This window comes from Mastomys coucha, unplaced genomic scaffold (assembly GCF_008632895.1).
Source record: "Mastomys coucha isolate ucsf_1 unplaced genomic scaffold, UCSF_Mcou_1 pScaffold5, whole genome shotgun sequence".
In the NCBI taxonomy this organism is placed as follows: Eukaryota; Metazoa; Chordata; class Mammalia; order Rodentia; family Muridae; genus Mastomys; species Mastomys coucha.
The window spans coordinates 15,203,986-15,231,320 of record NW_022196911.1 but is presented as its reverse complement, the minus strand read 5'-3'; the positions used below and the strand labels follow the sequence as shown (position 1 = coordinate 15,231,320).

Below are 27,335 nucleotides of genomic sequence, written 5' to 3'. Positions count from 1 at the left end.
CAGGCTCCTGCCCGCAAACCAGAGCCTACTGGCATGGGGATGGGGCTGATTTGATGACCGGACCCTTCTCACCTGCACTGCTTTAGTTGTTTCCTAACTGAAATGTCCCTTCTAGAGAGAGCCTTTTAAGACTCAAAAAGCTCACAGAACTGACAAGATTCAAAGTCCCTCACCAAGGTTATAAAAGCAGAAGGCAGCTGCTGGGAAGAGGGCACTCCTGGCTCAGCTGACATCAGTTGTATATGGCTGGGGCTCTGAAGTGCATCCTTGTGAGTTGTCTCCAGTGCTGGGATGGACTTCCCAGGCATCTAGAATCCCATAACTCCCTAAATCTCATTGGTTACTGAGGCCGACTCAGGTGGGCAGTCTCTTTGCTCTGTTGGTGCCTCTCTGAGAAGAACAGATGCTTGCTCACCTCTCCCCAGGAAAGGTCTCATAGTGGATGTGTTTGTCAGCACGGGTCAGGCCTTGATCTCTAGTATGGCCTCTCTAGGCCTTTCCTTACAAGCATGTACCAGTTTATAGCAGCCTTGTGAGGGTGTGTTCATGTGCCAGTATCTATGCAACAGCTATCCTGAATGTGGTATTCATGGGGATTGTTCTGGTCCTGTCTCCTGCCATGTACAGAATAAAACACCTGAGGCCTGGGGAGATGGCACAGTGGTTAACATCATGCACTACTCTTGCAGAGGACCTGAGTTCAATTCCCAGCACCTGTTGTGTGGCTCGCAATTACCTCTAACTCCAGCTCTAGGAGATCAGAAGCCCCTGGCCTCCAAGGGCACCTGCACTCTCATCCATACAATCCTTAAAAACAAAAAACAAATACAAACAACAAACAAACAAAACAAAAACAAAAGGCAGAAATCATTTGAGCTAATCTCCAAATTGGAACAACCTGGTGAAATTTTGCTTAAAATTATAAGTTAGTAAAAACTTGTCTTATATGGTAGAAGAAAAAAAAAATGACATCCCTTACTTGGTAAAACTTGCTTCTCTCTCTGGGCAGTGACTAGTACCAGCAGGTAGCCAGGCTCCACGCTAAATACTCCACATGTCATCCTTGAGAGTAAAACCACCTTTAACTCTGAGACACAGAGCCTGAGCTGCAAGCACAGCAGACGGGGCTACTTGACTAGGCCACACAGGAAATGACCAACTAGTCAGGAAATCTGAGAGGACGAAGCCCTGGGACTCTTCTGATGCATCTGAAGGAGGAGCAGTGCCCCCTCTTGCACCCCTGCAGCACATACCTGTTTTTGAAGCTGGAAGGCTGGGTGGCAGCGAGACCTATATCCTTCTGCAAGACTAACCAGCAGCCGTACTGCTGCTTCCTCCTGGTACAGAAACACTGGTGTTAGTCATCATGGATCTATGCTGAATTTCGTGCCTTCTTCTGAATTATGTCATTGACAGGCAGAGCCTTCCACTACCTTCTTCAAAATAACTCTATTCAGCTGAAGCACAGAAAAGCTCTTCAATAAAGTACGATGGGCCTGGTGGTCAAGCATGACCAACACACCGATAATTTGGAGCTGACTAACCATAGTAACTTACAAAGATCTCATGCATCCTGTCCATAGCATAGCAAAACCACAAGTGTACAAGGAAAAAAAGATCCCAAAATGAATGGGAAAATGTTTAAGGATTGAAAATCAATACAATTAGAAGGAAATTACATGACCATAAGCAGTTAATTGCTAACATAAATAGTAAAATAGCATAAAGTATCAAAGTATATTCTAACTGATGTAAATATATAACTGGATATAATGTATAACCGATGTAAATGTGTCACTGAAAAGCCAAGTCAACTACTGGAAACTACAAAAATGAAAAGTTGGGGAGCCAAAAGCTGGCAGGAGCCAGAAGCAGGGACTGCTGCGTTCTCAGCGGCACAGAGCAAATGACTGAAGCAACAACAGATTGAAGTGCTGGGACATGTGCCAACCTTCATTCCCTAACAACTAAGTCAAAACTACACCATAGGCAGCATCCTAATAGCTGTGGTGCCAAGTCTGGGGTGAGTGCTGGGATGGACAGGAGAGGGCTCCCACTTCTGCTCTAAGTATCTTACAAAGCACAGGCAGCCTCTGCACAGAGGGACGTGATGTGTGGAAGAGGGTCTGGCTGATGTGCTGAGAAAAGAGGAGGGACTGACCAAGCCGGCGCCCCTCCAGAAGATAGGGTGATTTCCCCAAGTAATGGAATAATAACACTGAGTAAAAGATTTAAGACATATCTTAAAACAGACAACTGAGTATAAAATGTGAAAACAGGAAAGGGTGTCATGGGAGTCTGAGCCTCAGAAGCCACCTTAGATGGGAGGGTGGGGTCCACACTTACCACAGGTCTGAAGGCAGGACATATATACTATTGATAATTTTTTTCTTTGAGACAATATATATATCTTATATATCTCAAGCTGGTCTTAAACTCTATGTAGGTAAGGGTGACCTATGAATCCTTCTGCCTTTACTTTCTGAGGGCTGGAGTTACAGGTATATGCCACCATACCTGGTTCATACAGGTTGGGGGTCAAACCCAGGTGTTTATGCATGCTAGGTAAACACTCTACCAGTTGAGCTCTATCCTTAATTTTTGAGTAGTGTTCAATATAGTAAAAGATGTCAGTTTCCCTATGTGATTCTACACTATTGTCAGTTTGTTTTCTGGGTCTGTGTTTACTTTAATGACACAGCTTACATGGAACAGAAACAGTGAGAACAGACAATTCCGAAGCCATAGGAATTAGAGTTGTCTTTAATATCTGGAAAGCACTAAACTGAAGACTCAGCAAAGAGCAGAGCTACCAGCAAGAGAGTCCAGGGCTGAGCCCTGGTGACACAAAAGAGAGATAACAGTTCTTCACACGGCGTTTGGGAAAGCTGCTAGCAATTTCAACAAGAAAACACATAAAACTGTATTCTCTACCTCACCCCTCAAAGATAATAAATTCTATTTGGAGAAAATGATAAAAAACAAAACAAAATAAAACAAAAAACACTAGGAAAATTATGGATATTTTTATAAGTTTTAGAATGCAAAGAAGCTTTCAAAAATGGCATCAAAGGCAGAAACCAAGGAATAAAAGGATCTAGAGTTAGAGACAAACAGCAGGTGACACAGCACTGAAAACAGCAGTGAGGTTAATAAACCAGTAGGAAAAGCACACGTGAGTGTGAGACGGCAAAGGAACGACAGCCATCAGTGAGAACAAAACACAACACAGCCCTCACTGCTCTCGCCACAGGGCTTCACCTTTGCAAACTCACTAACACAGATGCCCACGTGAACACAGTCCTTCAGCTCACCATGACAAACAGAGAATTTCATCAGTCACAGGTACAGAACACATATCAATGGAGACAGACCACTTGGATAAATGATGGTCGACAAATGCAATGGGTTGACAGGCAACTGACAGAAAGAACAGGTACAGCGAAGATCCCAAAATACAGCTAATGAGAATGCTGCATAGGACAAAGCATTTCTTCCCCTGAGGCTATTTGGGGACACCCACGGAAGGAAGCAAGGATATCCAACAATTTTCATTTCTGGCAATGGGGATTCCTGATGCTTGATGTCAACTTTGCTTAGACTCTTAAACAGTTTTAAAAATAACTGAAGCCAGGCGGTGGTGGCGCACGCCTTTAATCCCAGCACTTGGGAGGCAGAGGTAGGCAGATTTCTGAGTTCAAGGCCAGCCTGGTCTACACAGTGAGTTCCAGGATAGCCAGGGCTATACAGAGAAACCCTGTCTCAAAACAAAACAAAACAAAACAAAACAAAACAAAAAACCTGTCACGCATCTAAACTGAAAACAAAAGTACCACCTACACTATTACAACTGAAGCTATTTACTTTAAAACAACAAAATCATTAGTTTCAAAAATGTAAATATCCTGTTCATCAGTTTAGCAGATACTTGTGGGCATTTCCTGTACTTGGCCAGTCACACTGCGTAACTTGCTCTGTGGTTTTTTAACACTGATACTGCTGTTAAGAACAGATGACAGAGCTCAGGAACTGTGCACTCAGTACTTAATTAGACTGCCTTAGCATCAGTGACGGTGTGGATGAAAACAGTCCCATAGACCCATAGGGAGTAGCATTGTTAGGAGCTGTGGTTTTGTTGGAGTAGGTGTGCCTTGTTCGAGGAAGTGTGTCACTGGGGGTGAGCTTTGATGTTTCAGATGCTCAAGCCAGGTGCAGTGTTTCTCTTCCTGCTGCCTGTGGATCCAGATATTGAATTCTCAACTCCTCTCCAGCACCATGTTTGTCTGCAGGCTGCCATATTTCTGATCATAATGGTAATGGACTAACCCACTGAAACTGTAGGCTAACCCTAATTAAATGTTTTCCTTTATAAAATTGCTGTGGTCTGTTGGAAGGTATTTGCCACTTCTCTGAAACAGAGAGAGAGAGAGAGAGAGAGAGAGAGAGAGAGAGAGAGAGAGACTGCCTGCCAGGCAGAGTCAAGGCAGGAAGGCAGGTCAGGGCCTGCTGAGGCATGGAACAATAAGAGGAGGTACACCTGAGTGACCTTGGTGGAAGAAACAGAGAGATTTTTAGAGATGGGAACAAATGTCTTTTTTTTTTTTTTTTTAAAGATTTATTTATTTATTTATTATATGTAAGTACACTGTAGCTGTCTTCAGACGCACCAGATGAGGGCGTCAGATCTCATTATGGGTGGTTGTGAGCCACCATGTGGTTGCTGGGATTTGAACTCATGACCTTCCGAAGAGCAGTCGGTGCTCTTCCCCACTGAGCCATCTCACCAGCCCAAGGGAACAAATGTCTTAAGTACATTTTAGCGAAATCAGTTTTTTGTTGTTGTTGTTGTTTGTTTTGTTTTGTTTTGTTATGTTTTTGCTTGTGGCTTTGCTTCCCACAGTATGTAGTGTAAGAAGTGTGAGAAATACAGTTGCTGCTGGCTGGTATTCACCAAGCAGCCCTTCCCACCCTGCCCCCCCAAAAAAAGACAGAGGCAAAGATGCATTTCAAACAAGACAAATTATTTCAACTTCAGAACCCTGACTTTCAAAGAAAGTACATATGTGTGTGTGTGTATATGCATATATGCATATTTATATATATAAAATATGTATACACACATGTATATATATTCTGACAGACTATTACTGTAACTCAAATTAAGATGAAAAATTATCAATAGATAATCTTATTTGAGAAATAAGACATGTTCTTCCATTGCTTGTGGTAGTCCGATCTGCCAGCCACCCTCATCCCTCTGTGGTACCTTCAGTTCTGACAGTGTGTCCTCCTCAGTGAATCTGAGCAAGAGCACCAGGGAGAATGTGAGCAGCTGGCTTGCTGCTGCTTCTGGAAATTCACGTATGTTGATCTCTCCATGGCTTAAACGATCCCGGATACGAGGGCCCTCCTGATAGTTCAGGAAATCCCACAAGAATTCCTTTTAAAATTAACAAAGAAACATTCTGTTAGTGTTCTGGGCAGATGAAGAGTGAGTGGCAGGGTTTCCAGGCACTTCATGTTTGTTTATAAACTGATGGGAAATATGAGTCTCAAAGAGGGCACTCACCCCATCCTGCAGCTGGATCTGTAGTGAGGAGCCCTTGTTCAGGACAGCCTGCCTGTGGAGCGGAGCACCAACCACCCAGGGAAGGGAAACAAACTTCCCTAAAGAAGCTTAAGTCACTGCTCTCACTTGAAGGAGCATAACCAAGCAGCTGTCCCCTGGCCACTGCTTCCCCTGCGTTCACCATGGACAACAAAGATAGCTGCTCCCACCTCTAACAGTATATTACCAAAGCCTCTCTCTTCCAGACTATGGGGGGAAAAGTCAAGAAAACACTGATGTGGGAAGACTGCCAACAGAAGAAGAGTCCAGGAGATTCAAGACAAAAAAAAAAAAATCAGCTAGATTAGTCATCTTACTGTCTGAGGGCAGAAGGAATGGAAAGTATAATCCACCTCTTCTCTCAGGAGGGTGGAGTAGACAGAAAGTATCTACTATAGTCTATAGAGAAGTCACCATAGTATTCTTAGTAAATATAAAACGCCGATTGAAAAATGGGCCAAAACATTAATCGTACCATCCAACACTTAAAGATATCTGACTGTTGCAAAGTTTTACAAGCAAATAAATATACAGTCCTTTCTTTACTAAAAATACATAGGCTCAGTAAATAAAAAGTTTAGAAAGAGGGCAACAAAGTCATCAGGCATTCAAAAAGCACAGCGCCTATTTGTAGGTCACTTCTGTTGATGTCTATGACAGACCAAGGTGACATCCAGAAGTACGTCAGCTCCTGAGCACAACACAATTAATGTTCATAACCAGAAAGACATGAGTTGGAGATATATGGACTTTACCATGGCAGGCTCTCCAAGGAAACAAGGAAGCTGGTTGATGCTACCATCATTCATGTGTTTTGCCAGTATCTAGAACAGCAAACATAGATGAATCAATAAGCTGTTAAGCTGGCACATGCGCATATACTACAGGCACAGAGTCATGTAAGTACACGTACAGACACATTGAGCTGTACACATACAATTACAATATTTGTATTTCTAAAGTTGTTGCCCTGGTTAAAAATAGTTGTTCACAGCAGTGGTTATAGCCAATGGTATCAATCTGTTTACATTTTCAAACTTTGTGTTTTGTACAACTACAGAAATAAGATTAACATTATTAGGCCTCAAAATTAACCTGAAAGCTTTATTTATTTGTTTATTTATTTATTTGAAGCAGAGTTTCATGTATTTCAGGTTGGCTTCAAATCCTGCATCTACCTCACAAATGTTGGGATTACAGGTATGTGCCACTATGCTGGGTATATTCAGTGTCGGAGACTGAACCCACAGCTTCATGATTGCCAGGTAAGCATTCAATTCACTAAAGTACAGCCCCAGAGGTATATTTAAATGTCACATGAGCTTCTTCTTCTTCTTGCCTATTACCATTAACATTTTCCTGTAAGCATGCTACTTACAGTTAATATTTGTGGTTCTTATTAGTAGTATTACTTTAAATTCACTTACTTTACATGCATGAGTATTTTTGCCTCCATGTACGCATGTGTACCATGTGCATGCCTACACCTGGTTGTGAGCCAAAATATGGGTGCATGGAACCAAACCCAAATCCTCTGCAAGGAAAGCAAGGGCTCCTAACCTCTGAGCCATCTCTTCAGCTCTAATGATTGCATTTTAATTTGTATCTTGAAAGAAAATAAATTTTTTCAAGTTTTTTTCAAGTTTGGCTACTTACTTCATCAAACGTGGTATATAGAATTGTTGACTGCAGAAAAGGGAAGATATAAAAGAGAAATAATTAAAAAGAACAATAGTGATACGCAAAATCAGAAACAGTTCTGGTGATGCTTTCACAACATCATGAAGTCTAAAGCACAGGCTGGAAACAGAACTACTATCTTACACAATCACAATTCAAATAAATGTGTACTGTAACAGAAAATAAAACATGGTGTGTGTGCATGTGTGTTGTAAGGGCCTAAGGACTGAATCTGGGGTTTTGCACATACTAGGCAAGTATTTAGCTAATTGTCTACATTTAAAACTTTTAAATAGCCACAGAAAATTATCACCATAGTAACTATAGCTGCAGTGAGTAACAGAAGCACATGTACCTCAGCTGTGAGCAGTCTATCAGGACATTTGTTAACTGCAGCAAAAACTCTCCTGAGTCCAGCTTCTAGCTGTGGCAGCAACAACATGGTGCAGTCAGCAAACCTGTGGGACCAGAGTATATCAGCAGGTGTCTCAGTAACTGCACTGCAGTCTCAACACAAATAATATGGCATTGAAAACAAGGATATATTACTTGCTAATATGAGATGCAAAATACTAGGATCCAATTCTAAATAAACTAGTGACTTTAAAACCATTTTTCTTTCCTTCCTTCTTTCTTCCTTCCTTCCTTCCTTCCTTCCTTTCTTTTGGGGAGGGGGTGTTTTAAAGCTTGATGAAACATTTTTCATAGTTTCAGTAGAACAAAATGTCATCAAGGATCTATAAAGCTGTATATCACTTCTGAGGATGGCCAGAGCAGCAGAGCTGCAGGGAGTAGCTGAAGAAAAAGTGAATCCACGAGTGAGGTCACCTGAGGCTAAGTAATGACCAACTCACTGTATCTCCAGTCTCTGCCTCTCTAAAAACACACTGTGCCTGGCTTTTGCATGGCTTTGTCTTTGAGGGAATCCATGGCCAGGCTTATCTGTCTTCCTCCTCTTCTCCAACCCCTATAGTTCTCTAATGATAGGTACGATGTTTTACTTATAGTAAGAACTCAGAAAAATACTAAGAAGCTTATTCTAACAATAAAAAAAAAAGGATTATCAATGGCACCAAGAGGATGATGCAGAGTATTTCAAACAGTCGCGGCTTGTCCGAGCCACAGAGGAAGGCATTCTGCACTCAGCCTAGTCTGAGAGGTCTCACCTCTACTCCCTCAGCATCTGGCAGGCCTGGCATCTAAGCACCAAGGGCACCATGCCACCCTTGTTACCTGTGGGACTTGAACTTGCTCACTGCCAATTCCCAATATGGCAACATGATTTTTAATAGAAAGCTGGATTTCGTCATCACTGTCTCTAATGCTGATAGTACCTCGTAAGTCACACCTGTAAAAGAGCAAGTACCTCTGTAGACACAACCTCAGTCAGCAACAGAAAGATGTCAGCAACACATGTGGACAGACATGCCAATCAGCCAGCACCCTGGGACAGATGAACTGTGGCCTGGGGCAGAACATCCCTAAAAAGGGAGAGCACCTGGCCTACAGCTACAGTGGAGTGGCCTCAGGAAGTTTCCAAGAAGAAAAATGGGCAAATGAATCTCTTCAGGGACTTGGGCAGCAAATGAGAGTAGAGCTCAAGGTACTCTAGTTGGGGACACTGACCTAGAGGAGTAAGATGTATTCTCAGAAAATTCAGCAACTTCCTACTGTTGGCACAGCTAATATAATAGCCACAAGTACAGATGCAGACAAGGTAAGAGGAAAGAAGAACAGATACCATGAATGCCCCCAAGATTTCTGAATGGTAGCACATCAGAGGAAAAGACCAGCTCTAGCTGTGACTCTCAGGGCCAAAAGCACCCCAGAGCAGTGGGAAGGGGCGAAGTTTAAAAGGGTCTTCCAGTAACTCACAGAGCCATCGTGGCAATGGCAAGTGAGTATTTCACAAAAAATTCAAGTCTGATGCTACTTACGAACTGTGCAAATACCTCCATAAGGACATGGTAAGGGAGGGGTGTGAAATGTAGAACTTGCCAGGAAAAACCATCACATCCTCTAAGTTTGTGAGTGTTACAAAGGATCGATGTGCCAATGTGACTTTTGTGTGGTGAAGGTAACTCTTCAGTAACTGACCCAGTCCTGCCGTCAACAGCAACATGGCTGAACAGTATCTAGGGAAGGAGACAGAGATCCCCTGGAAAATGAACATAGCCACATATAAAGAACTTTTCTTAGAGGTATTAAAACTATGCAAGGAGGAGGGTTGAGATGGATCAGCGGGGAAAGGCATATACAGCCAAGCCAGATGCCCTGAGTTCAATCCCCAGGCCTGCATTTGGAAGGAGAGAACCATTCCCCGCTATTGCCCTTTGACTTCCATACAAATGCTGTAAAAAAAATAAGGGAATTAAGAAAGGAAACCATCAAACTTCAGAATTCTCCATAGATGCGATTAAGCTGTACAATAACCAGGAAGGCTATTACTGTGTCAAAATGCCTGGGCTTTTTACCTATCAGGCACCCATGCTTGTTCCTAGGAGCAAAGGCATCGAAGCGCATCTATCTCACTCCAGTTGCTTTGCTGGTGATGTGCAATTTGACCATCCATGTCTCAAATGCTTTTGTCTTTCACAAAGAATCCTTTCTTCTTGTGAAATTCAAAATATAGCAAATTCTAAAGCAGAATGAAGAAGAAAGTTACTTAACCAGCAACTTACTTTGGAGGAATATCTTGAGGAGAAGCAAAGCCATGCCACAAGACGTTTCTCAGGTTGAGTCCGCAGGGAGACCCAATGAAGACTTTAAGTACGTCCATCTAATCCATTAAGACAGAAGATTACTGAATCATGGAGTAAATCAATTCAACCCTAAAATGTTTGCTTTCTCCCTTAGACCTAAGGAAGCCAGCAGCTTCTGCTGGTATAAATAGTAACAATAATGAAATTAACATGAAACTGTTATTACACTTTTACTCATTATGTGCCAATGACTAACGGTCAGAGGAGAACCTGAGGGAATTGATTCTCTGCTTCCACCAAGTGTGTCTAGGGTTTGAATGTTGTCAGACTTGGTGGCAGGCACCTGTCCCCAGGGAGCCATTTCACTGGCCTGAAACCAACATTTACTGAGTATTTCACACATGCTAGAGACACTTTTTCATGATTCATCAACTCATTTATGCCTAGACCCACCTTTGAGGAAGGCAGTAATATTTCCCCTATGCATATAAAGTAACAAGTAAAGATGAACTCAGGGTTTCAGAAACCAGGGCCAGCATGCTAGAAGCTAGCCATGCACTCAGAATGGACAGCCTCAACACTAGCCATCAGAGGCACCCAGGATCTGGACACAGCAGGAAGTGACAGACACAAACTCCACACCAGGCAGCACGGGCCTGTATGGCATTTTTGGATGAGAAGAGCAGCTCCAGCTAGGCTGTATCCAAGTCCTGTGTTCCTACCTGCCTGGACAGACTCATGAGAGAGAGAAGACCAGTCAGCCCCCAAGGAAAGAAATGGAAGCAGTCTTGGTTTATGTAGGGTTGCTGCAGAGCAGAGTGAAAAATGCTTCCTGGGCTTCGCAAGTAGAATCAGCAGGTAGAAAGCTCAGAGGGGTTTAACCCAACATCCATGTTCAACAGCCACATCTCTCTGAGCAGTCTCAGAACTCTGTGCCCCTCCCCCATTTCATATACTATTTATCAGCGGCTAAGAAAATCATTTAGAGGATAAAAGTGGCCATTCAGAGGAAAATGGCTAATGGGAATAAAATGTGTTTAATGCTTCAGTAAACAACAAGAGTCCACACTCCAACCTCATCTCAGCTCCCCATCAGAAAATTATTTTCAAGCTGGCAAGGGAGTGATCAGTGGGGGGAGGTGTGTACACTGAGGATGGTTTCTCAGGTCCAAATGTGAATTTGGTGGATCTCTGGTACAACTAGGATGGCTGTTCTGGTCTTCTGCCTCGCTGAGCTGCCTACAAGTCACCCTTAGTTTGAAGTCTCTTGGTTACAGTCCCTTTAGAATATTCTGGAAAATGTAAAGGCCATATGATATATATTATATACCATATGTAATATATATTATACACACACACACACACACACACTATGCTGCTGTAAGTCTGAATGGCTGCAAAAAGCATAAATCCCTGTTAAACCCATAAGTACTTTAGGGCAAAAATGTAATACTACCATTCCAAAGTGGTAAATGGTAATATGGTAAATAGTCTATGGTAACTTAGTAATATCAATATGAATAGTTAAATGAACAAAGTGATATGGTTCTAACTGCCTCTCTGGCAGGACCTATATGGTTACTCTATGATCATCAAATCTGGGGAGAGAGACTCTGTGGAATATGTGGAAGAGGGACAATTCCAGAAGGAAGAGAGAAGAACATACTTAATGGTTGAAATAGTTAATGTCTTCCCAGAGTACTGTAGGTCTGGAAGATCAAAAGCACAGCTCATGCCAGCTACTCTATGCTTTATGTATAATTTGCACACTTACCACAGCATGTCCAAAGACTTGTGCAAGCTCTGCAGATGCAAGAAGATCTCTTAGGAGAAAGGGGCACTCTTTCCCAATCAGTAAAAATACCTAAAATTCAAATAGAAATCACATAATAATTAGATGATAATAAGCAGTAATAATTTAAAACAGAGCATAATGGGTGAAGCATAGTATAAAGGAACACAGAAAAGTGCTGAGACACAGATTTCCTTTCCTCTGTGTGTATGTGCATATACACATGCACATGCTCTCAGGCACACATGTAGGAGATGACCGCGCATGCCTAGGAGCCAGAGAAAGGCAGCGTCCTCAGTCACTCTCCACGTATTCCCTTGAGACAAGGTCTCTTACTGAAACTGGAGCTAGAGTGGAGGCCAGAAAGGCCAGTTATTCCAGCCATCTCCACCCCATCTCCACACAGCATGGTGTCACAGGAGGTGCAGAAGCAACCATACATAGCTGTAATCTCTGAGCTCACAAGAACTAGGATTTCCACCATTCCAAAGAGAATCATTTTATTTTACAGAAAAACAGTAATAAAAAGCAGGAGATCCGAAGTCCTTGTGTTCATCCAGGTTATCTGTAGGGACAGTGAGGATTCTCACACTCACATCGCCCAAAGCTCGTTCCAGACAGGAAGCCAGTTTCATCACGCTGAGGGAGACGGCAGCAGACTGCGAGCTTTCCAAGGCATCAAATGTCTCAAGAAACAACTGTTCAGAGGAAGACATACACTACAACTCAGATGCAGTGAAAGACCTTTCTCAAGGTAACAATAATGTTTATTCATTTACCATTACCGAACTCAAGCCTCTTAAGATTTGAGGATTTAAAATTTTTGGAATAAAAATATTTTATATTGAAGTACTATAATAAAGGAAATTATTTAATACTGAAGGGAAATTATTTAACAACCTAAGGGGTTGTTTAAATGTTTGTTTGAAGAACACATTTGACATAATAACTAATTGAAACCAAATATTCTGACCTACTTCTTTCCTATAATGATTTCTGGCTTAGTTCCTCCATAAGGCAGCTTACCTCACTGTTCTAGAAGCACACATACAGGTACTGCTTTATTACAGTCCTTTAACATGCCAAATGAAACACGGGAAAAGACAAAAAGCAAAGCACACAAGATTTACACTAGGACTTGCCCCACATTAATACCTTCTTTTCAATTCACTGTTATGAAAGCAAGCACCGACTGACTGCCATCTCTCTGAGAGGTCTGTTCTATACACTCAAGTGGACTTCATCTTCTAAAGCCTAAATGAGCCCAAAAGTTCTTCAACTCAGGCTTCAGATAGAAACTACTTAGACTTCTCCTGCGGTCCCTGTGACCTCTTCAAGGTTGGAAGGGAAAGTGAGCATAGTGAAAAAGTGCTTTTTATACAAGGAAAAGTAACTTAGTCAGGATCCCGAGACACCCAAAGCTGCAGCTGGTACCCAGAACTCAGTGATAACACCCACTCAAGATCACCAGACTCAAGCCTTGAGCCCCGTGACGACCACTGGACAGTATATAAGCAGAGACTAAGAGCAATGCTCTGCTCTGCACATCTGCAGAGATGACATTGTGATCTCCCTTGCAGCTCTCCCTAGGATACTGACCCTCAAATCAGAGATTTCTGTTAAAGAGTGGTCCTGACCTTCAGCTAAGATGTGTCACATAGTTAGGGAGATGGTCTTAGGGCTGTAGTTAGGAATTTAGAGTACAAATATAATGTGATGACCATCAGCATAATAAAATATAACTTCTGTTAAAGTAACTACATTTATCTACCTGTTTGCTTGTGACAGTAGGCCAAAGACGGAAAAGACACCCTTAACTTGGCAAGTAACAAGGATTTCCAATTTTACAAGTGTCAAACCTCTGGATGAGTTGTCCACTGGTACCATGGTGAATACCGAATTTCAAACTGTGCTCTGGTCAGAGATGAGATGTGTAGATGGATGGCCTCACACACAGGACCCAACTGCAACACACTTCTCTTGTAGTCCAGAGTTTGCCCTTACAGGAGGAGAAAATGTTTTAGCACCATATCTCTGTTAAGGGATGAGAAACATCTAAATCAGAGAAAACTTTTAATTACAAAATGTCCACAAAATCAAGCAGCTTAATATTGGACATATGGTAAGTATACATATAGTTTAGTAGAAATAAACTGTAAAAGGTTTTACTACCGGAACAGATGTGAAGCTGTAGGTTTAGTTGCTCGATCAACCTCAAAAATATGGAATTTGAAAAATAACTCATATTGTCAATTAGGTGCTATTCTGTGTAACATGATGAGAGGTGCTACCTCATTCCGCCTTGTCTTTTATCCAGAGAATCCGTGCTGTATATATAGCTAGTGACTAGTGGATCCAAGCCCTAAGATACTAGAATAGTCTAGTATCTCTTAGGCCCTGTCTCCTTGGCCCTCCCGCTTACATTACTCCCTTAAATAAGCATCTCTTAACTTTTGCATATTTCTCCTCTGATTTACAACTACACTATAACACTCTTCAGGAAGAACAAATGAGGGTTTTACTGGACAACAAATTTTTAACTTAAATATTTAAACTGAAGCTTGATGTACAAAGAGAATACAAACCTACTTCTACGTAGCTCACATGGTCTGTGATTGCTTTCCATCGTACTTCACCATTTTGAGTTACAATGCTATTGATATCACAAATTTCTGTGAGTTCAAACCCAAGGTTACAAATCAAGTCATACACTAAAGGAGAAAGGCATGTGGTAATGGAATCCCCTGTTAAAATCTGAAATATAAAACGTAAAAGGCGCTGTTACATTCAAGTGGAGAGAAAATCTGATCTTCAGAACAGACCAAACTAAGGCATGGCAGCTATTAATATGCTTTCTGGATACCATAATAGCTCTATGTGTGGAAGGGTATTTTTATGTATCTCTTTTAAATGTTCATTGTGAAACTGGAATCCTTTCATTAATCACACTTGCTGACTGGAGTTCGGAGGCTCGGTGGGTTTTCTGAATAATGCGTCACTCCTTTCCGCATTCCTTTATTATACCGCTGTTACAAAAATCAGAGATACTTTACAGGGAGTGTGAGGAGAGAGAACCTAGCATCCCTGACCTTGGTATGAAACACAACTTCCGGCCCAGAAGCACAGAGTTAAGGGTGTAGAGTGATGGATGAGGTGATTTACTTTTTTCGTTTTTTCACAACCCCTCCCTCCTCTCATCAAACACTGGGTTCTGTAAATTGACTTCCCCTGTAGCTTGTAAGCCCACCCACACTCTCGCGTGACAGCATCTTGCTGCGGGCCTGCCAGGACTGGCTCCTGGAACAGCAACTCAGAGCGGGTGATGGGACCCCAGCGCTCCGCCCTACCTCCATCGCTTCCGGCTCGGGTTGTGGCGCTCTCTGATGACTCACGCGTCCCTCCTCCCCGGCTTCCGGGATGCGGCGCTCTCTGATGACTCAGGCTCCTCTGTGCTCTTTGCCGGCTTCCGGGTCCTGGCACTCTCTGATGACTCACGCGCCTCTCTTCGCTGGCTTCCGGGACGCGGCTCCGCGAGGCGCAGGCGCGAGACTAGTGCTCTGCGGCGTCTGGGCCCGGGCGTTGGGTGGCTACACGGCGGAGGGAGGCGCGGAGGGAGGCGCGGCGTCCTGGCGAGCCTATCAAGATGGAGCGGCGAGGCCGAATGTCGAAGGCGCCCTCCACCCAAACGCATCAATCCCCGGTGTCGTCTAAGAAAGAAAGGAGGCCTAGCATGTTCGAGAAGGAGTCAGTGAGTGGAGAACGGAGGCCCAAGGCGGCCTTCCCACCCTTTAGATGAAGCTCGTTCCCTGTCTGCACCCGGAGCCCAGGACGACTGGCTGCCCTTCTTCCGTTTTTCTGACCATCGCGAAACTGAGTTTAGGCGAAACAACGTTATTTAGATGTTGAAGGCTCAGGATTTTTTGTTGTTAAATCCAAAGATTTTACACAGGCATCCTCAATTCTTTTCGGACTTGGAAACGTCCAGAATTATCCAGTAGTTGTATTACAGCGTATCAATTCAATTTTAGTATATATGTAATTTACCAACCTCTAGTGAGTTTATACCATACATATGCACATTAATATACACAAGCATACACACACCTGGGGGGGGGGGACTGATTCCTGATCAATGAAGTGCTTTTAAAGAATATTACTTTGTTATTTGAAGACTATATAAGAGGAAACATTTAAGATATTTAGTCATTTCTCTGATATCAGTGAAAAAGGTCATTTCAGTAGAACACTGGCATTTCTGTATGATTGTCCTTTGAAAACCATTAGTGAGATCAGGACTCCATCTTCTAGATTGAGGCAACGAGGGAAAACATTTTGCACAAGGATGCAGAACTCATAGTACTGAGCTTAGGACCTGTGTCCAAGGACACTTGGTGGTTTCCGAGGGCACTTGGTGGCTCACGAGTGATTGGTAGGATGAAGCTAGATATAACAGAAAGCACACGGATTTGTAGAACTGAACTATTTCGAGATAACCCCCGAGTGATGACCACACTTCAGGTTTTAGTGTCTTTTTAGTGTCAATGTTTTACAGAGAAAAGAACAAATAGAAAAGCATGCCGAGTTCACACACCTAGGAAGCAGCAGAACAGTGAGCTATGTCTAATTGCTAAACATTCTACTGTATCAATGTTTGGGTTATGAACATTAAAGATTTCTATACGTTGAGACAGACAAGAGTGATTCTTTGAATCTTCTGCCTATTTTGAAAGTTGAATCAGCCTGGATTCAACCCACAAATCCCATTTAGTAAAATCAAAAGCAAAGGTGCATGGATCAAGGCATCTTATTTGATTGATCTATATCTATATGTCTATATTTGCTAAAATCTAGCCTTCTCAAGGTAAAAACTTTGAATAGGCCAGTAACTAAGAAGAACTTAAAACAACCGCACATGTTAACTAACCCTAACACTGAAAGTTATTTTCAGCTTTCCAGTGGCCAATGATTTCTGTATTTCTGAGAATATGAAAAATCAAGACACCTGAATCAATATGAGCCACTTGATTTTACCTATCCTGTATCCATTTATAAAAAGTTACTTTGTTTTATGTGTATGTCAGTTTGGGTATATGCACCATGTTAGTGACATGATAGTGTGGGTTGTGAGCCAACACGTGGTTGCTGGGAGACACGGGGTCTTCTACAAGAGCTATTGAACCCCTTGTGTCCCTCTTTTCTCTAGCGGTATTGCTTTCAGAGAAGAAACTTACCTCACACTGGGTAGGGCTTCAGGACCACTCCAACGCTGTAATGAAACCAAATTAGGTTCATGAACTAAAAAAGACAAGATTTATTATAATGGCAGATGCAGACTGGAATGTACTCCTGCTTGTGAATTACTCCATCTTTCCAATAAAATATACTTTTGCTTAGCAGGAGTTAGGTCATTGTAACCAAAGATTACAAAACCTTAAGAACATTATTAAAAATTGGCAACTTTATCAGTCTCACAAGTATATGTATTTGAAAACCATAAACGTTAGCAGATAACACTTTTGCTAAATAATTGAATATTTCATTGAAATAATGACATGAGTAAACTCAGTTTATTTAAGTTTTGTAAGTAGGCTCCATGTAGATAAATGCCTCTTAGTACCTAGTTTTGATAACAAATTTGATGTTATTTTAAAAGATTTTAATAAGTATAATAAATCATGTATATACATAAATGTCAGAAATGCAATTTTAAAAATAGGTTCATTAAGAGTTACTAGGAGGCTCTGTGTGTTCTATTCCCAGAAGAATCATACAACCTTGAGAACACTATTAGTGATAGTGCATTAGCTAGCTGTATCCCTTGAGTATATACTGTAGCTCAAGAGAAGATAGGCACTTAAGAGACAGGTTGAGTAATCTTTCCATACATAAATACAATGTCAGATTATATGCAGTGAATAGAATTAACAGGTTCAATTTTATAGAAGGAAGACTAGTATGAGGGAGGGGAAAGTTCTGAAAGGGTATCTGTCACTGAAGTGCCTTAGTAGTCTTGTTATTCGAGTCCCTAAAGAAAAGGGAAGAGTAACAAATACTATTTTAAATAATAGATGAAAAGTCACAGATATGAAAACTAAGCCTTTAAATCAGTCTCAGGGAATTCCAGGCATAAACAAGAACTCCTGCCAAGGCATACTTGAAACCAGTGATACAAACATTTTTAAGGAAACTAACTAGGGAAGAGAAAATGGCAGGCTTCTCAGAAACAGTCTAAGTCAGGAACATCATCTTTACTGAAAGAAAACTAGAGCTAGAATACTATGCCCAGCTAAGATAAAACTAGACCCAGAATACCGCACACAGCTACAATATATGTCAAAAGCAGAATTCCAAGTTCTTAATGTAAAGAAGTTGATATCCTTATATCTTAAATAACAAAAAAAGGCAAACTGAAAATGAGTTCTTACATTAGAAAAGCGATTATAGGACAGATTGCTACCATAAAAGTTAGTGATGGTACAGAGACTCAATACACCAAAGCTTAAACTTTTCGTGATAGGATGTGAAAACTTGAAATGTATCTGATGAATTTTTAGAGTTCCCCACTCCCATGTGTATGTGGTATATGTATAATTCACATATTCACATATAATATTCATACATGTGGATATATATATTAAGATTATTAATATTTAATACATTTATGTTTGTGAATTAAAATTTCCAGAGAAACTTAGTCATTGAGCAGTCTTGCTTTTAGCAAGGGGTGGTGGTGGTGGTGGTGGTAGTGGTAGTGTGTGTGTTTATGGTCTTCAGAAAATCTGTCCTCTTGAGAAATTAGTAAGCTAGACTTAAGCTATTGAGATTTGCAAAGCAAAGGTGACCTATTGAAAGTGAACCAACTCTAGCTCTTTCTAGATTTTCTTAAGGAAGAGAGAAGGCAGTGGGGACAAAATACTTGAGAAAAATTTGTGAAATTAACAGTCCATAGGCACAGGCTCATTTAAGACCTAAGACCTAATCATAGGATTTAGACTACATCCTTTTCTCCTGTGCATTACAACCACATTAACTTGAGGCCTTTTATAGACGTTCTCACACTATGAATTGGTCTGATTACCAAGAAAAAAAACTTACAAGGCATAGTGGGGTTGGAGAGATGGCTCAGCGGTTAAGAGCACTGACTACTCTTCCAGAGGTCCTGAGTTCAGTTCCCAGCAACCACATGGTGGCTCACAGCCATCTGTAATGGGATCTGATGCCCTCTTCTGGTGTGTCTGAAGAGAGCGACAATGTATTTACATACATAAAATCATTTAAAAAAAATTACACGGCATACTAGATGGAGAACACCACAAAGAATAAAGGTATCAATAGAAATGTTCACAACTGAAAAAAAAAACACAGGCTGGAAAAGAGAGAAGAATGTTTAAATTTTTTGAGGCAGTTATAAAAGTTGTAAATTATTCATAATAAAAATTCTAGATAGAAAGTGGAATATAAGAAATATAAGCCCAGTAAATTAAAATAACTCAGAGGCCAGACCACAGTTCCAGGAAGGTCAGAGAACACAGGAGAAAGGGAAGCCAGAAGACAAACATACTAACTATAAGAATTATAGTCGTTCTCAGAAATGAAGAAGAACCAGAGTGAAGTAAAAGTATTCAGAGAAGAAATGTGACAACCTAGGATTTTATACCCTGCAAAACTACTCTGAAATGAGAAAAGATTTTTGGAGAAAATAATGAAAGAACTATATCTCCAATAGACCCGCCTTACATGAAATATTAAAAAAAAATCAATAAAAAGAAAATCAGAAATTTGAATCAGATAAGAGTGTTAAAATAAATGAAGATTAATTTAAAACCTTTAATGTTCCTCTTTTTACTCTGACAGCTGTTCTGAACTTGTTGGAGGTTGTGTATCAGACACTTACATTATGATTCATAACAGCAGCAAAATTAGTTATGAGGTAGCAATGAACGAATTTTATGGATGAGAGTCACCGTAACATGAAGAGCTATGTTAAAGGGTTGAGAACCACTGCTCTAACAGATAATGGTTTGTTAAAAAAATAACAGGAAAGACATATAAAATTATGTTTGCACATGAATATGTGTTAATGTACACAGATGTGAGATGAATGGCAGTGTATGAAAAGGAGAGGGAGGAAAGGACTTGAGTCATTTTAACCTTGCAGTTGAAGTGTTAGTTGAACATGGTTGGATTGACTGGATGCACATGCATTATTTCCAAAGTCTACAGCCAAGAGAGGAGGTAGAGGAGGTCAAGGAAGAGGAACTAACATGCTAAAGAATTAGAGGAGTCATGTCAAATGCTCAATTTAAAGCACAACAGAGAAGAATGAAGGGTCAGAAGAACAAGGGCATCACATAGAGCAGAGTAGCATATATGACTGATACTTATCCAGATGTACTAGCGGTCACTTTTAATCTCAGCATTCTAAGTACAGCAATTTCAACACAGTTGTCAGAATGGACTAAAATAAGACTCAACTGTGTTTATAATAAACTCACTTAAGATATACATACATAAAAGGAGACAGGTGAAGAAAGAGACACTAATGTCTGAATTAAGTAGGAGTAGCTATAGACTTCAGACAAAGCAAAAACCAAAGCAAGTAAAGTCATGGGCAGTGAAGTGGGGCATTGTTTATTAAAAATGGGCCCGGTTGCCTAGGAAATGTTAGTTCTTGCAAATATACAACAGATACAGCATCAAAATATGAGAGGAAATGTGTAGGTTTAAAGGAGAAATACACTAATCTATCATTAGGGAAATTTGAGTAGTAAGTCTGTCAAAAAAAGGGGGGGGGGAACAGGGCTGGATTTGGTTTTTGTAGAGCATCTGCCTACCATGAATGAGGCCCTAGGTTTATTAAGAACTTGCAAATAAATTGTGTGCTGAAATGAACTAAATGAACTAAATGAACTAAATCCCAAATCAATACATCTTAGTGAACTGCTCTTCAGTTACACTAGCACATATATATATATATATACATATTTATACACACATACATATATAGCACATATACATATTTATATATATACATAAACTGGAACATGTATGTTTATGTGTGTCTTAGTTACTTTAATACCATAGCATACACAATCAACTGCTGGTAAATAAATAAGTAAACAAACCAAAAAATAAAATTAATTGCCCTAATGGATATTTTTTTTTTTTCGAGACAGGGTTTCTCTGTGTAGCCTTGGCTACACTGGAACTCACTCTGTAGACCAGGCTGGTCTCGAACTCAGAAATCTGCCTGCCTTTGCCTCCCAAGTGCTGGGATTAAAGGCGTGCACCATCACTGCCCGGCTGCCCTAATGGATATTGATGCAAAAAATTAAACATGCTAAAAAATGTAGCATGTTTCTTTTCAATTCTAAGAATTATACACCATGCCTAAGTTTTCCAGAATGCAAAGATAAGTCATTAAAAGCCTCCCAGTATAGTACAGTACATTAAATGAAGCCGTATGATATATAATAATATCCAACTAATTAGAAAACTCATTTTTTTTTGTCAAAATTTACCCTTTCACAATAAAAATACTGAACAAAACAAGAACAGGAATTACCACAACATTAAAAAGCCATATATTAAAAACCCATAGCTAACATCATATTCAGTGGTAGAATTTGTCCTCAAACAATATTTAATAAAAAATAAATAAAGTATGTCCTCCAATATCAGAAGTAGGGAAAACATGTCTATTCACTCTTTCAAGCAACTAGATATGGAAAAGAAATGCCTGATTTTTATGAAAATGAAGCTTGCCACTTTAAATGAGAGACTGAAAATTAATCCAGGAACTACTGTAGTGGTATTCAGCCTTTGAAACCACTATATGACCTTGTCACCTACAATGTGCTGGGTTGTATTCACAGAATTCATAGACAGCCTTCTAAGCAGCTATTATAATACAAATTGTATACTTTAGAAGGAAACATCGTGTCAAAAAATTATCTGATATATATACATATATATGCTTTTGTTACCTTTTCAAGATCTATAAATGTATAACCCAAATATATTACTTATTAAAGTAACTATATGTAAAATAAATTTATGGATAATATTTTAATGATTGTAGGTAGGAAGGAAGCATAAAAATTGGTTTATCTTTATCCCTCAGCCACTCTACGCAGGCTTTGGTCTCTGGTCCTTTTTGATATTTTGTGGGTATTCTAAATATATGCACCCAAGTTTGTATATTTGTATAGTGTATGCCTTAGTTGCTCTTCCTATTATGTGATAAAATACCCTTACAAAAGTAACTTAATAGAACAAGAGTCTGTTTTAACATCATGGTCCCAGGGTACGTACAACCCACTAAGACAGAGAAGGCTTGGCAGCAGGAGTGTGAGGTATCTGATCACTTTGGAGCCACACTCAGAAGGCTGAGGGCAGTGGTTGCTGGTGCACATCACTGTCTCCTTCCCAGGGAGTGGTGCCACCCATGGTGGATAGATAGGTCTTCTCACTTTAGTTAACCAAATCAATGTAATCCTCAATAGGCAAGCCCAAAAGCCTCTCTTTAGGTGGCTATTTAGTTTCAGACTGACAATAGAAACTGCTATGCTATGTATACATAAAGCATAGGCTCCCTCATGTAAATCCCTAGCTAACAGTCTGGGATTTACTGACTGTACAGAAGTGTGGCTGCCTAAAAGATTTCAAGTTTGTTAGCTCTGTCTCCACTGATGCAAATTCTTAAATTCTGAAATGCAGTGTCTCTCCCTTCCTCTTTCAGTATGCACAGATCTTAAAAGAAAGACTGAGAGAGTCTTTTCATGATGTTCAGTATGTGGAACCTCCATTTGATGATTCAATTGCTGATTTAGGCAAAGAATGGAAAAGTGCCCTGGCAAAATTAAAGTTTGCTAATTCGTATAGAATGGAACCATTGAAGAAATTTCAAGCACATTCCGTAGAAACTAAAATCCAGCAGATATTAAAGGTAATTAGGGACCAGGGGTATAGCTCAGTGATAGACACTTGTATAGTATGTATGAGACCACCCTAGGCCAAAGTGTGTGTGTGTGTGTGTGTGTGTGTGTGTGTGTGTGTGTGTCCGTTCACTATAGGGACTGCCTGTGAAAATATGGAGGCTAAATGGTCCTATAATCTTCTTAGTTTTTATTGAACTCAATCTGAATCTAAGAGGAAAAGAAAACCAGTTACCTATAAACTAAATTCTGACATGGGTTATTATATATTTGATGCACTGCCAGTAGGACAGGAAACATGCACTGGTGGCTTTGCTGGTTGAAAGCAAACTGGTTTTAGTGCTATGGGGAAAAGGCATTTTTTTTCCAGGTCAGTAACTACATAGGTGGTACGGAAAGATGTTGTGCTTAAGCAGTGAAACCATCTCCCATACAACAGCTGCAGCTGTAGATGCTGCCTGGCTAAGCTTATAATCTTTTACTTATATCTGTCTCTTCTGAACAGGCCAAGTAGTTGCATTGAAAGAGGCTGTGCTAAAAACTGCAGTGGCAGTGATTTTACAGTCCCTTCATATGTATTACCCTGTTTTTTGAGTAAGGTAATAGTAATTTTAAATGCTTCCATTGGAGGTTTTCTTCGATAAAAACAGTTACTTTCACAGGTCAAGGAGTCAAGGTGGATATTCTGCCAGCTGCTGAGTATGTCTGTTCTAATCATGCCTTTCTATAACTAGCTCAGGGTGGGTTTGGAGAACCTGACGTTTGCTATGTGAAATGGACTTGCATTCACATTCCATTGATCTACTGATGGGTCCCATAAAAAAACCAAAAAACAAAACAAAAACAAAAAACAAAAAAACTAAGGTGTGGAAAGGCAGGGCCAAGCTCCTGTGTACTAGCTGGGATATGGATTAGAGAATCAGGAAGTATGATTAAAGTTGTGTGGGCTGAGCAGGCAATCCTAGAAAGCTTTGTACCTAGGAACATAAGGCCACTTGAAGAAGCGGTGTGCTCAGCCTCCTTTTCCATCTCTGGCAGTATTCTTCTTTTCTCCTGATACTGGAGAGGAACTTTCTTGTGAGAGTTTATCTCCTGCTCTCAGGAAGTATAAAGAAGGCCAGCCTGCTGCACCCACAACTTTTAAGTACTTTTTGGGTCAAAATAACATGAGAAAGAAGTTTATGGTAAGGTAGCATATTCTGAGCCTCTCTACTACCTCTCATCCTTCCATTGCTAACTGTATATTTGAAACTAAATGGTATTTGGCAAGTATATTATAACTTACAGTTTGGGAAAATTCTGATCAACACAAATAGCATAGGTGATCTAAGAGTGTATATTTTTGGTCTCCTACTTGACCCTATCACATAAATGAAATTAAACAAAATTGAATAAATGGCCTGGGCATGAACCACATTTACAGAAGCCACCCCAGGGTCCTTAAGCCAAAGTGACATCAGCATATGGAGCTGGAGAGACTCCTAGACAAACAAGCAGTGGGCTGGGACTACTCTCAGAGAAGACTGACCTTAAACTTGACTTAGAGTCAAAAGAAAGCAGATGATGCTGAGTATTGGGAAGAGAGATCCAAGCCTAAATGCAGGTCTCCAGCCAACTATATATATGGAAGGAACCTGTCAGCAAGCCAGTAGCAGAAGTTGGAAAGAGAAGAGAAGAAAGGGGGTAGAAGGAGCAGGACAGGATGATGGAGGGAAGACATTTACTTGACTTTATGTTCCTGTGAATCAGATTGATAGGAGTCTACATCTTAACGCCAGAACTCAGTGCACAGTCCTGGTTGCAATCCAGAAAGCCAGTTAATTAAAGGCTTTGTTATTGATCAGCTCCTTCCTTGGTTCAGCTTTACTCTCCCATTTTGTAAGGCTCCTGGGAGGAAGAGATTGCTCAGCAGTCAAGAACAATGGCTACTTTTCCAGAGAACCCACATGGTGCCTTACAACCATTTATAACTCCAGTTCTGTGACATACAGCACCCTCTTCTGGCCTCCTTTGGCACTAGGCACACATGTAGTGCACAGGCATATATGAGGAAAAACAATCATACATTTAAAGTAAATCTGAAGTTCTTTTTTTAAAAGAAAGGTTCCTGCTTCATGGTCTATGAGCTACATCTCCTTTTCTTAGATGCTAGTTTATTAGTAGATATGGTAAGTCATAGTTGTTGTAATGAATAAGAGAGAGAAGTAAATTTTGACCCAGAGAAGATAGCAGTGACACTAACCAACTCTAGGCCCAGAAATAACAGGCATTTGGAAAACTCAATCCAAATTTTTTATGTACACAAACATAAAATGTTTCCTTCCTTTACTATGAATTTCCAGAAACTTTTTGAAATTCTCTTGTCTCCCTACTGAGAAATAGTGAGAAACTGGGTTATTTACAACAAGTTGACAGAGCAGCCTTCAAAGCAGAAACTTACAGCTCAGGTGTTGATCACGAAGGGCAATTGAACTTCATATTTTTGGGACAAGGTCTTACTATTGTAACTCTGGTTGGCCTGCAACTCACTGTATAGGCCAGTTGCCTCCTGAGTGCTGGAATTAAAGGCATGTGATACCAAACCTGGCTTTGACAACTGAACATAATTTTGAAAACTTTTTCTGAAATTGTTATTAAAGATAAATTGGTAAGTATAAATATATGGTCATTTTCAGGAACTTGTGTATTTTAAAACAGTTGTGTGTATTATTTAGATACATGCTTTGTATTTATAAAAAACATTTGGTTTGAGAATTGAAACATCTTTCTTAATTTTTTTTAAAGGACAGTCTTAAAGATGTCAAATATGATGACAAAGTCTTCTCTCACTTGTCACTTGAATTGGCAGATCGAATATTGGCAGCAGTCAAAGAATTTGCATACCATCGTTATAAATTTATTATAAAAGTATTGTTTATTCAAAAGACTGGTCAAGCAATAAATGTAAGTACCCCGATGGCCCAACATCTATCTGTTCCTTTGAGCTGTGAAGTGTCCCCAGGGGTGGAGGGATCCTTGAATGCACAGATCATTTGGTCAAAAAGACTTTTCTTTTTCATTGCAAATTACCTGAAAAGTACTAACCTAGAAATACAATTTTGCTATCAATAATTTGCTAGATTATATAGCTTGTTTCTTGTTCATACCAATTTTGGTAATTTAAGTATCATTTAAATCAATTAACCAGTAAACCTGGTGGCATACACCTTTGATCCCAGGACTTGGGAGGCAGAGGCAGGTGGATCTTTGTGAGTTCAAGTCCATTCTACTTAACATATCGAGTTCCAAGATTGCAGAGCTACATAGTGAGACCCTATCTTGAAAAGATCAAAGTAAATAAATATTAATTAGTTAAGCAGTAAGTTTCATTTAGGCATGTTAGGCAATGAAGAATGTTTATAATTTGATGTTGGTGTTAATGTGTGATTTTTTTAGAGATGAACAAGAAAGGAAAGTTATGGTTTAACAATAGTATACTTATGTGTTAAGCTGACAAGGGGCAGTTGTGCTGGCTAGGTTTTTTTTTGTTTGTTTGTTTTTTGTTTTTTTTTTTTAGATTTAATGTTATTTATTTAACGTATGAGTGCTTTATCTGCATGTACACCTGCATGCCAGAAGAGGGCATCCCCATTATAGATGGTTGTGAGCCACCATGTGGTTGCTGGGAATTGAACTCAGGACCTCTGGAAGACCAGACAGTGCTCTTAACCGCCGAGCCATCTCTCCAACCTGTGCTGTCTAGTTTTATGTCAACTTGACACAAGCTAGAGTCCTATGAGAAGAGGGAACCTCAATTGAAAAGTTGCCTCCACAAGACTGGACTGCAGGCAAGTCTGTAGGGCACCTTCTTAATTAGTGATTAATGTGGGAGATTCCAGTACCCACTCCTGGACTGGTGGGTACTGGGTGCTGATCAAGCTGGTAAACATCCCTTTCATGGCCTCTGTATCAGGTCCTGCCTCCAGGTTCCTGGTCAGTTTGCTTTCTTGCTGCAGTTTCTCTGAGTGGACTGTGATTCAGGATATGTAAGCCAAACAAACCCTTTCCTCTCCAAGTGGCTTTTGGTCATGACGTTTCATCACAACAATAGTAACCCTAACTGTGATAGGCAGGTGGGTGCTGAGGTAAGAGTTATAGACAGAGGTGGTCCTACATCCATGGGGAACTGCACCATATGCAAACCATGTACTGAAGAGCAAGAAAGTTACAGAACTGTCACTATGACTGAATAGCAGGCCTGGAAACAATGCTGAGCCATCTCTACGTAGTGCTAGGATGGAATGCAGGGCTTTGAGCTGGTGTGTTAACATTTAAGTTACCCTACTCAGCCTAACAAATTATTTCTTAAATACAATTCTCTGAGATACTGACACACTATTTTAAAAAGCCAAACTACTGTACTTTAAGTTACTTAGCACATTCCATCTGAGTCTTTTAAATTTTGTCTCACAGATTGCCAGCAGATGGATCTGGGATGTGGCATGGGACAACTGGGTAGAAGCTAAACATGAAACAGAGTCTTACTTGGCATTGGTTTTGGTGTTTGCTCTCTATTGCGAATAGCTCAGGACCAGCAGTTTCACCCCCCCCCCTTCAAAATAAATGATATATACGGA

General features: G+C 40.4%; 2 protein-coding genes across 14 annotated transcripts in view; one reads left to right on the top strand and one right to left on the bottom strand.

The window, feature by feature from the left end:
• Window positions 1-15,345, bottom strand: part of Ermard (ER membrane associated RNA degradation) — a 22,190-nt gene extending 6,845 nt beyond the window's left edge. The window contains exons 1-13 of one of the 13 annotated variants that reach the window (XR_004113739.1): window positions 15,130-15,345; window positions 14,368-14,536; window positions 13,642-13,781; window positions 12,379-12,480; window positions 11,765-11,854; window positions 9,970-10,067; window positions 9,287-9,423; window positions 8,522-8,636; window positions 7,644-7,746; window positions 7,265-7,294; window positions 6,364-6,432; window positions 5,267-5,440; window positions 1,254-1,337 (exon numbers count right to left, since the gene is read on the bottom strand). Coding sequence is in view for 12 of the 13 variants with exons in the window: in XM_031354685.1 (XP_031210545.1) it covers window positions 1,254-1,337; window positions 5,267-5,440; window positions 6,364-6,432; window positions 7,265-7,294; window positions 7,644-7,746; window positions 8,522-8,636; window positions 9,287-9,423; window positions 9,970-10,067; window positions 11,765-11,854; window positions 12,379-12,480; window positions 13,642-13,781; window positions 14,368-14,536; window positions 15,130-15,135 (1,317 nt within the window). In the remaining variant the exon portion in view is untranslated. The other 12 variants (XM_031354685.1, XM_031354686.1, XM_031354689.1 and 9 more) reach the window with 12 other exon arrangements.
• On the top strand, window positions 15,271-27,335 carry Tcte3 (t-complex-associated-testis-expressed 3). The gene is made up of 4 exons (XM_031354702.1): window positions 15,271-15,530; window positions 22,524-22,730; window positions 25,504-25,662; window positions 27,172-27,335. Exons 1-4 carry the CDS (start codon window positions 15,426-15,428, stop codon window positions 27,280-27,282), a joined length of 582 nt encoding a protein of 193 aa, XP_031210562.1. The 5' UTR covers window positions 15,271-15,425; the 3' UTR covers window positions 27,283-27,335.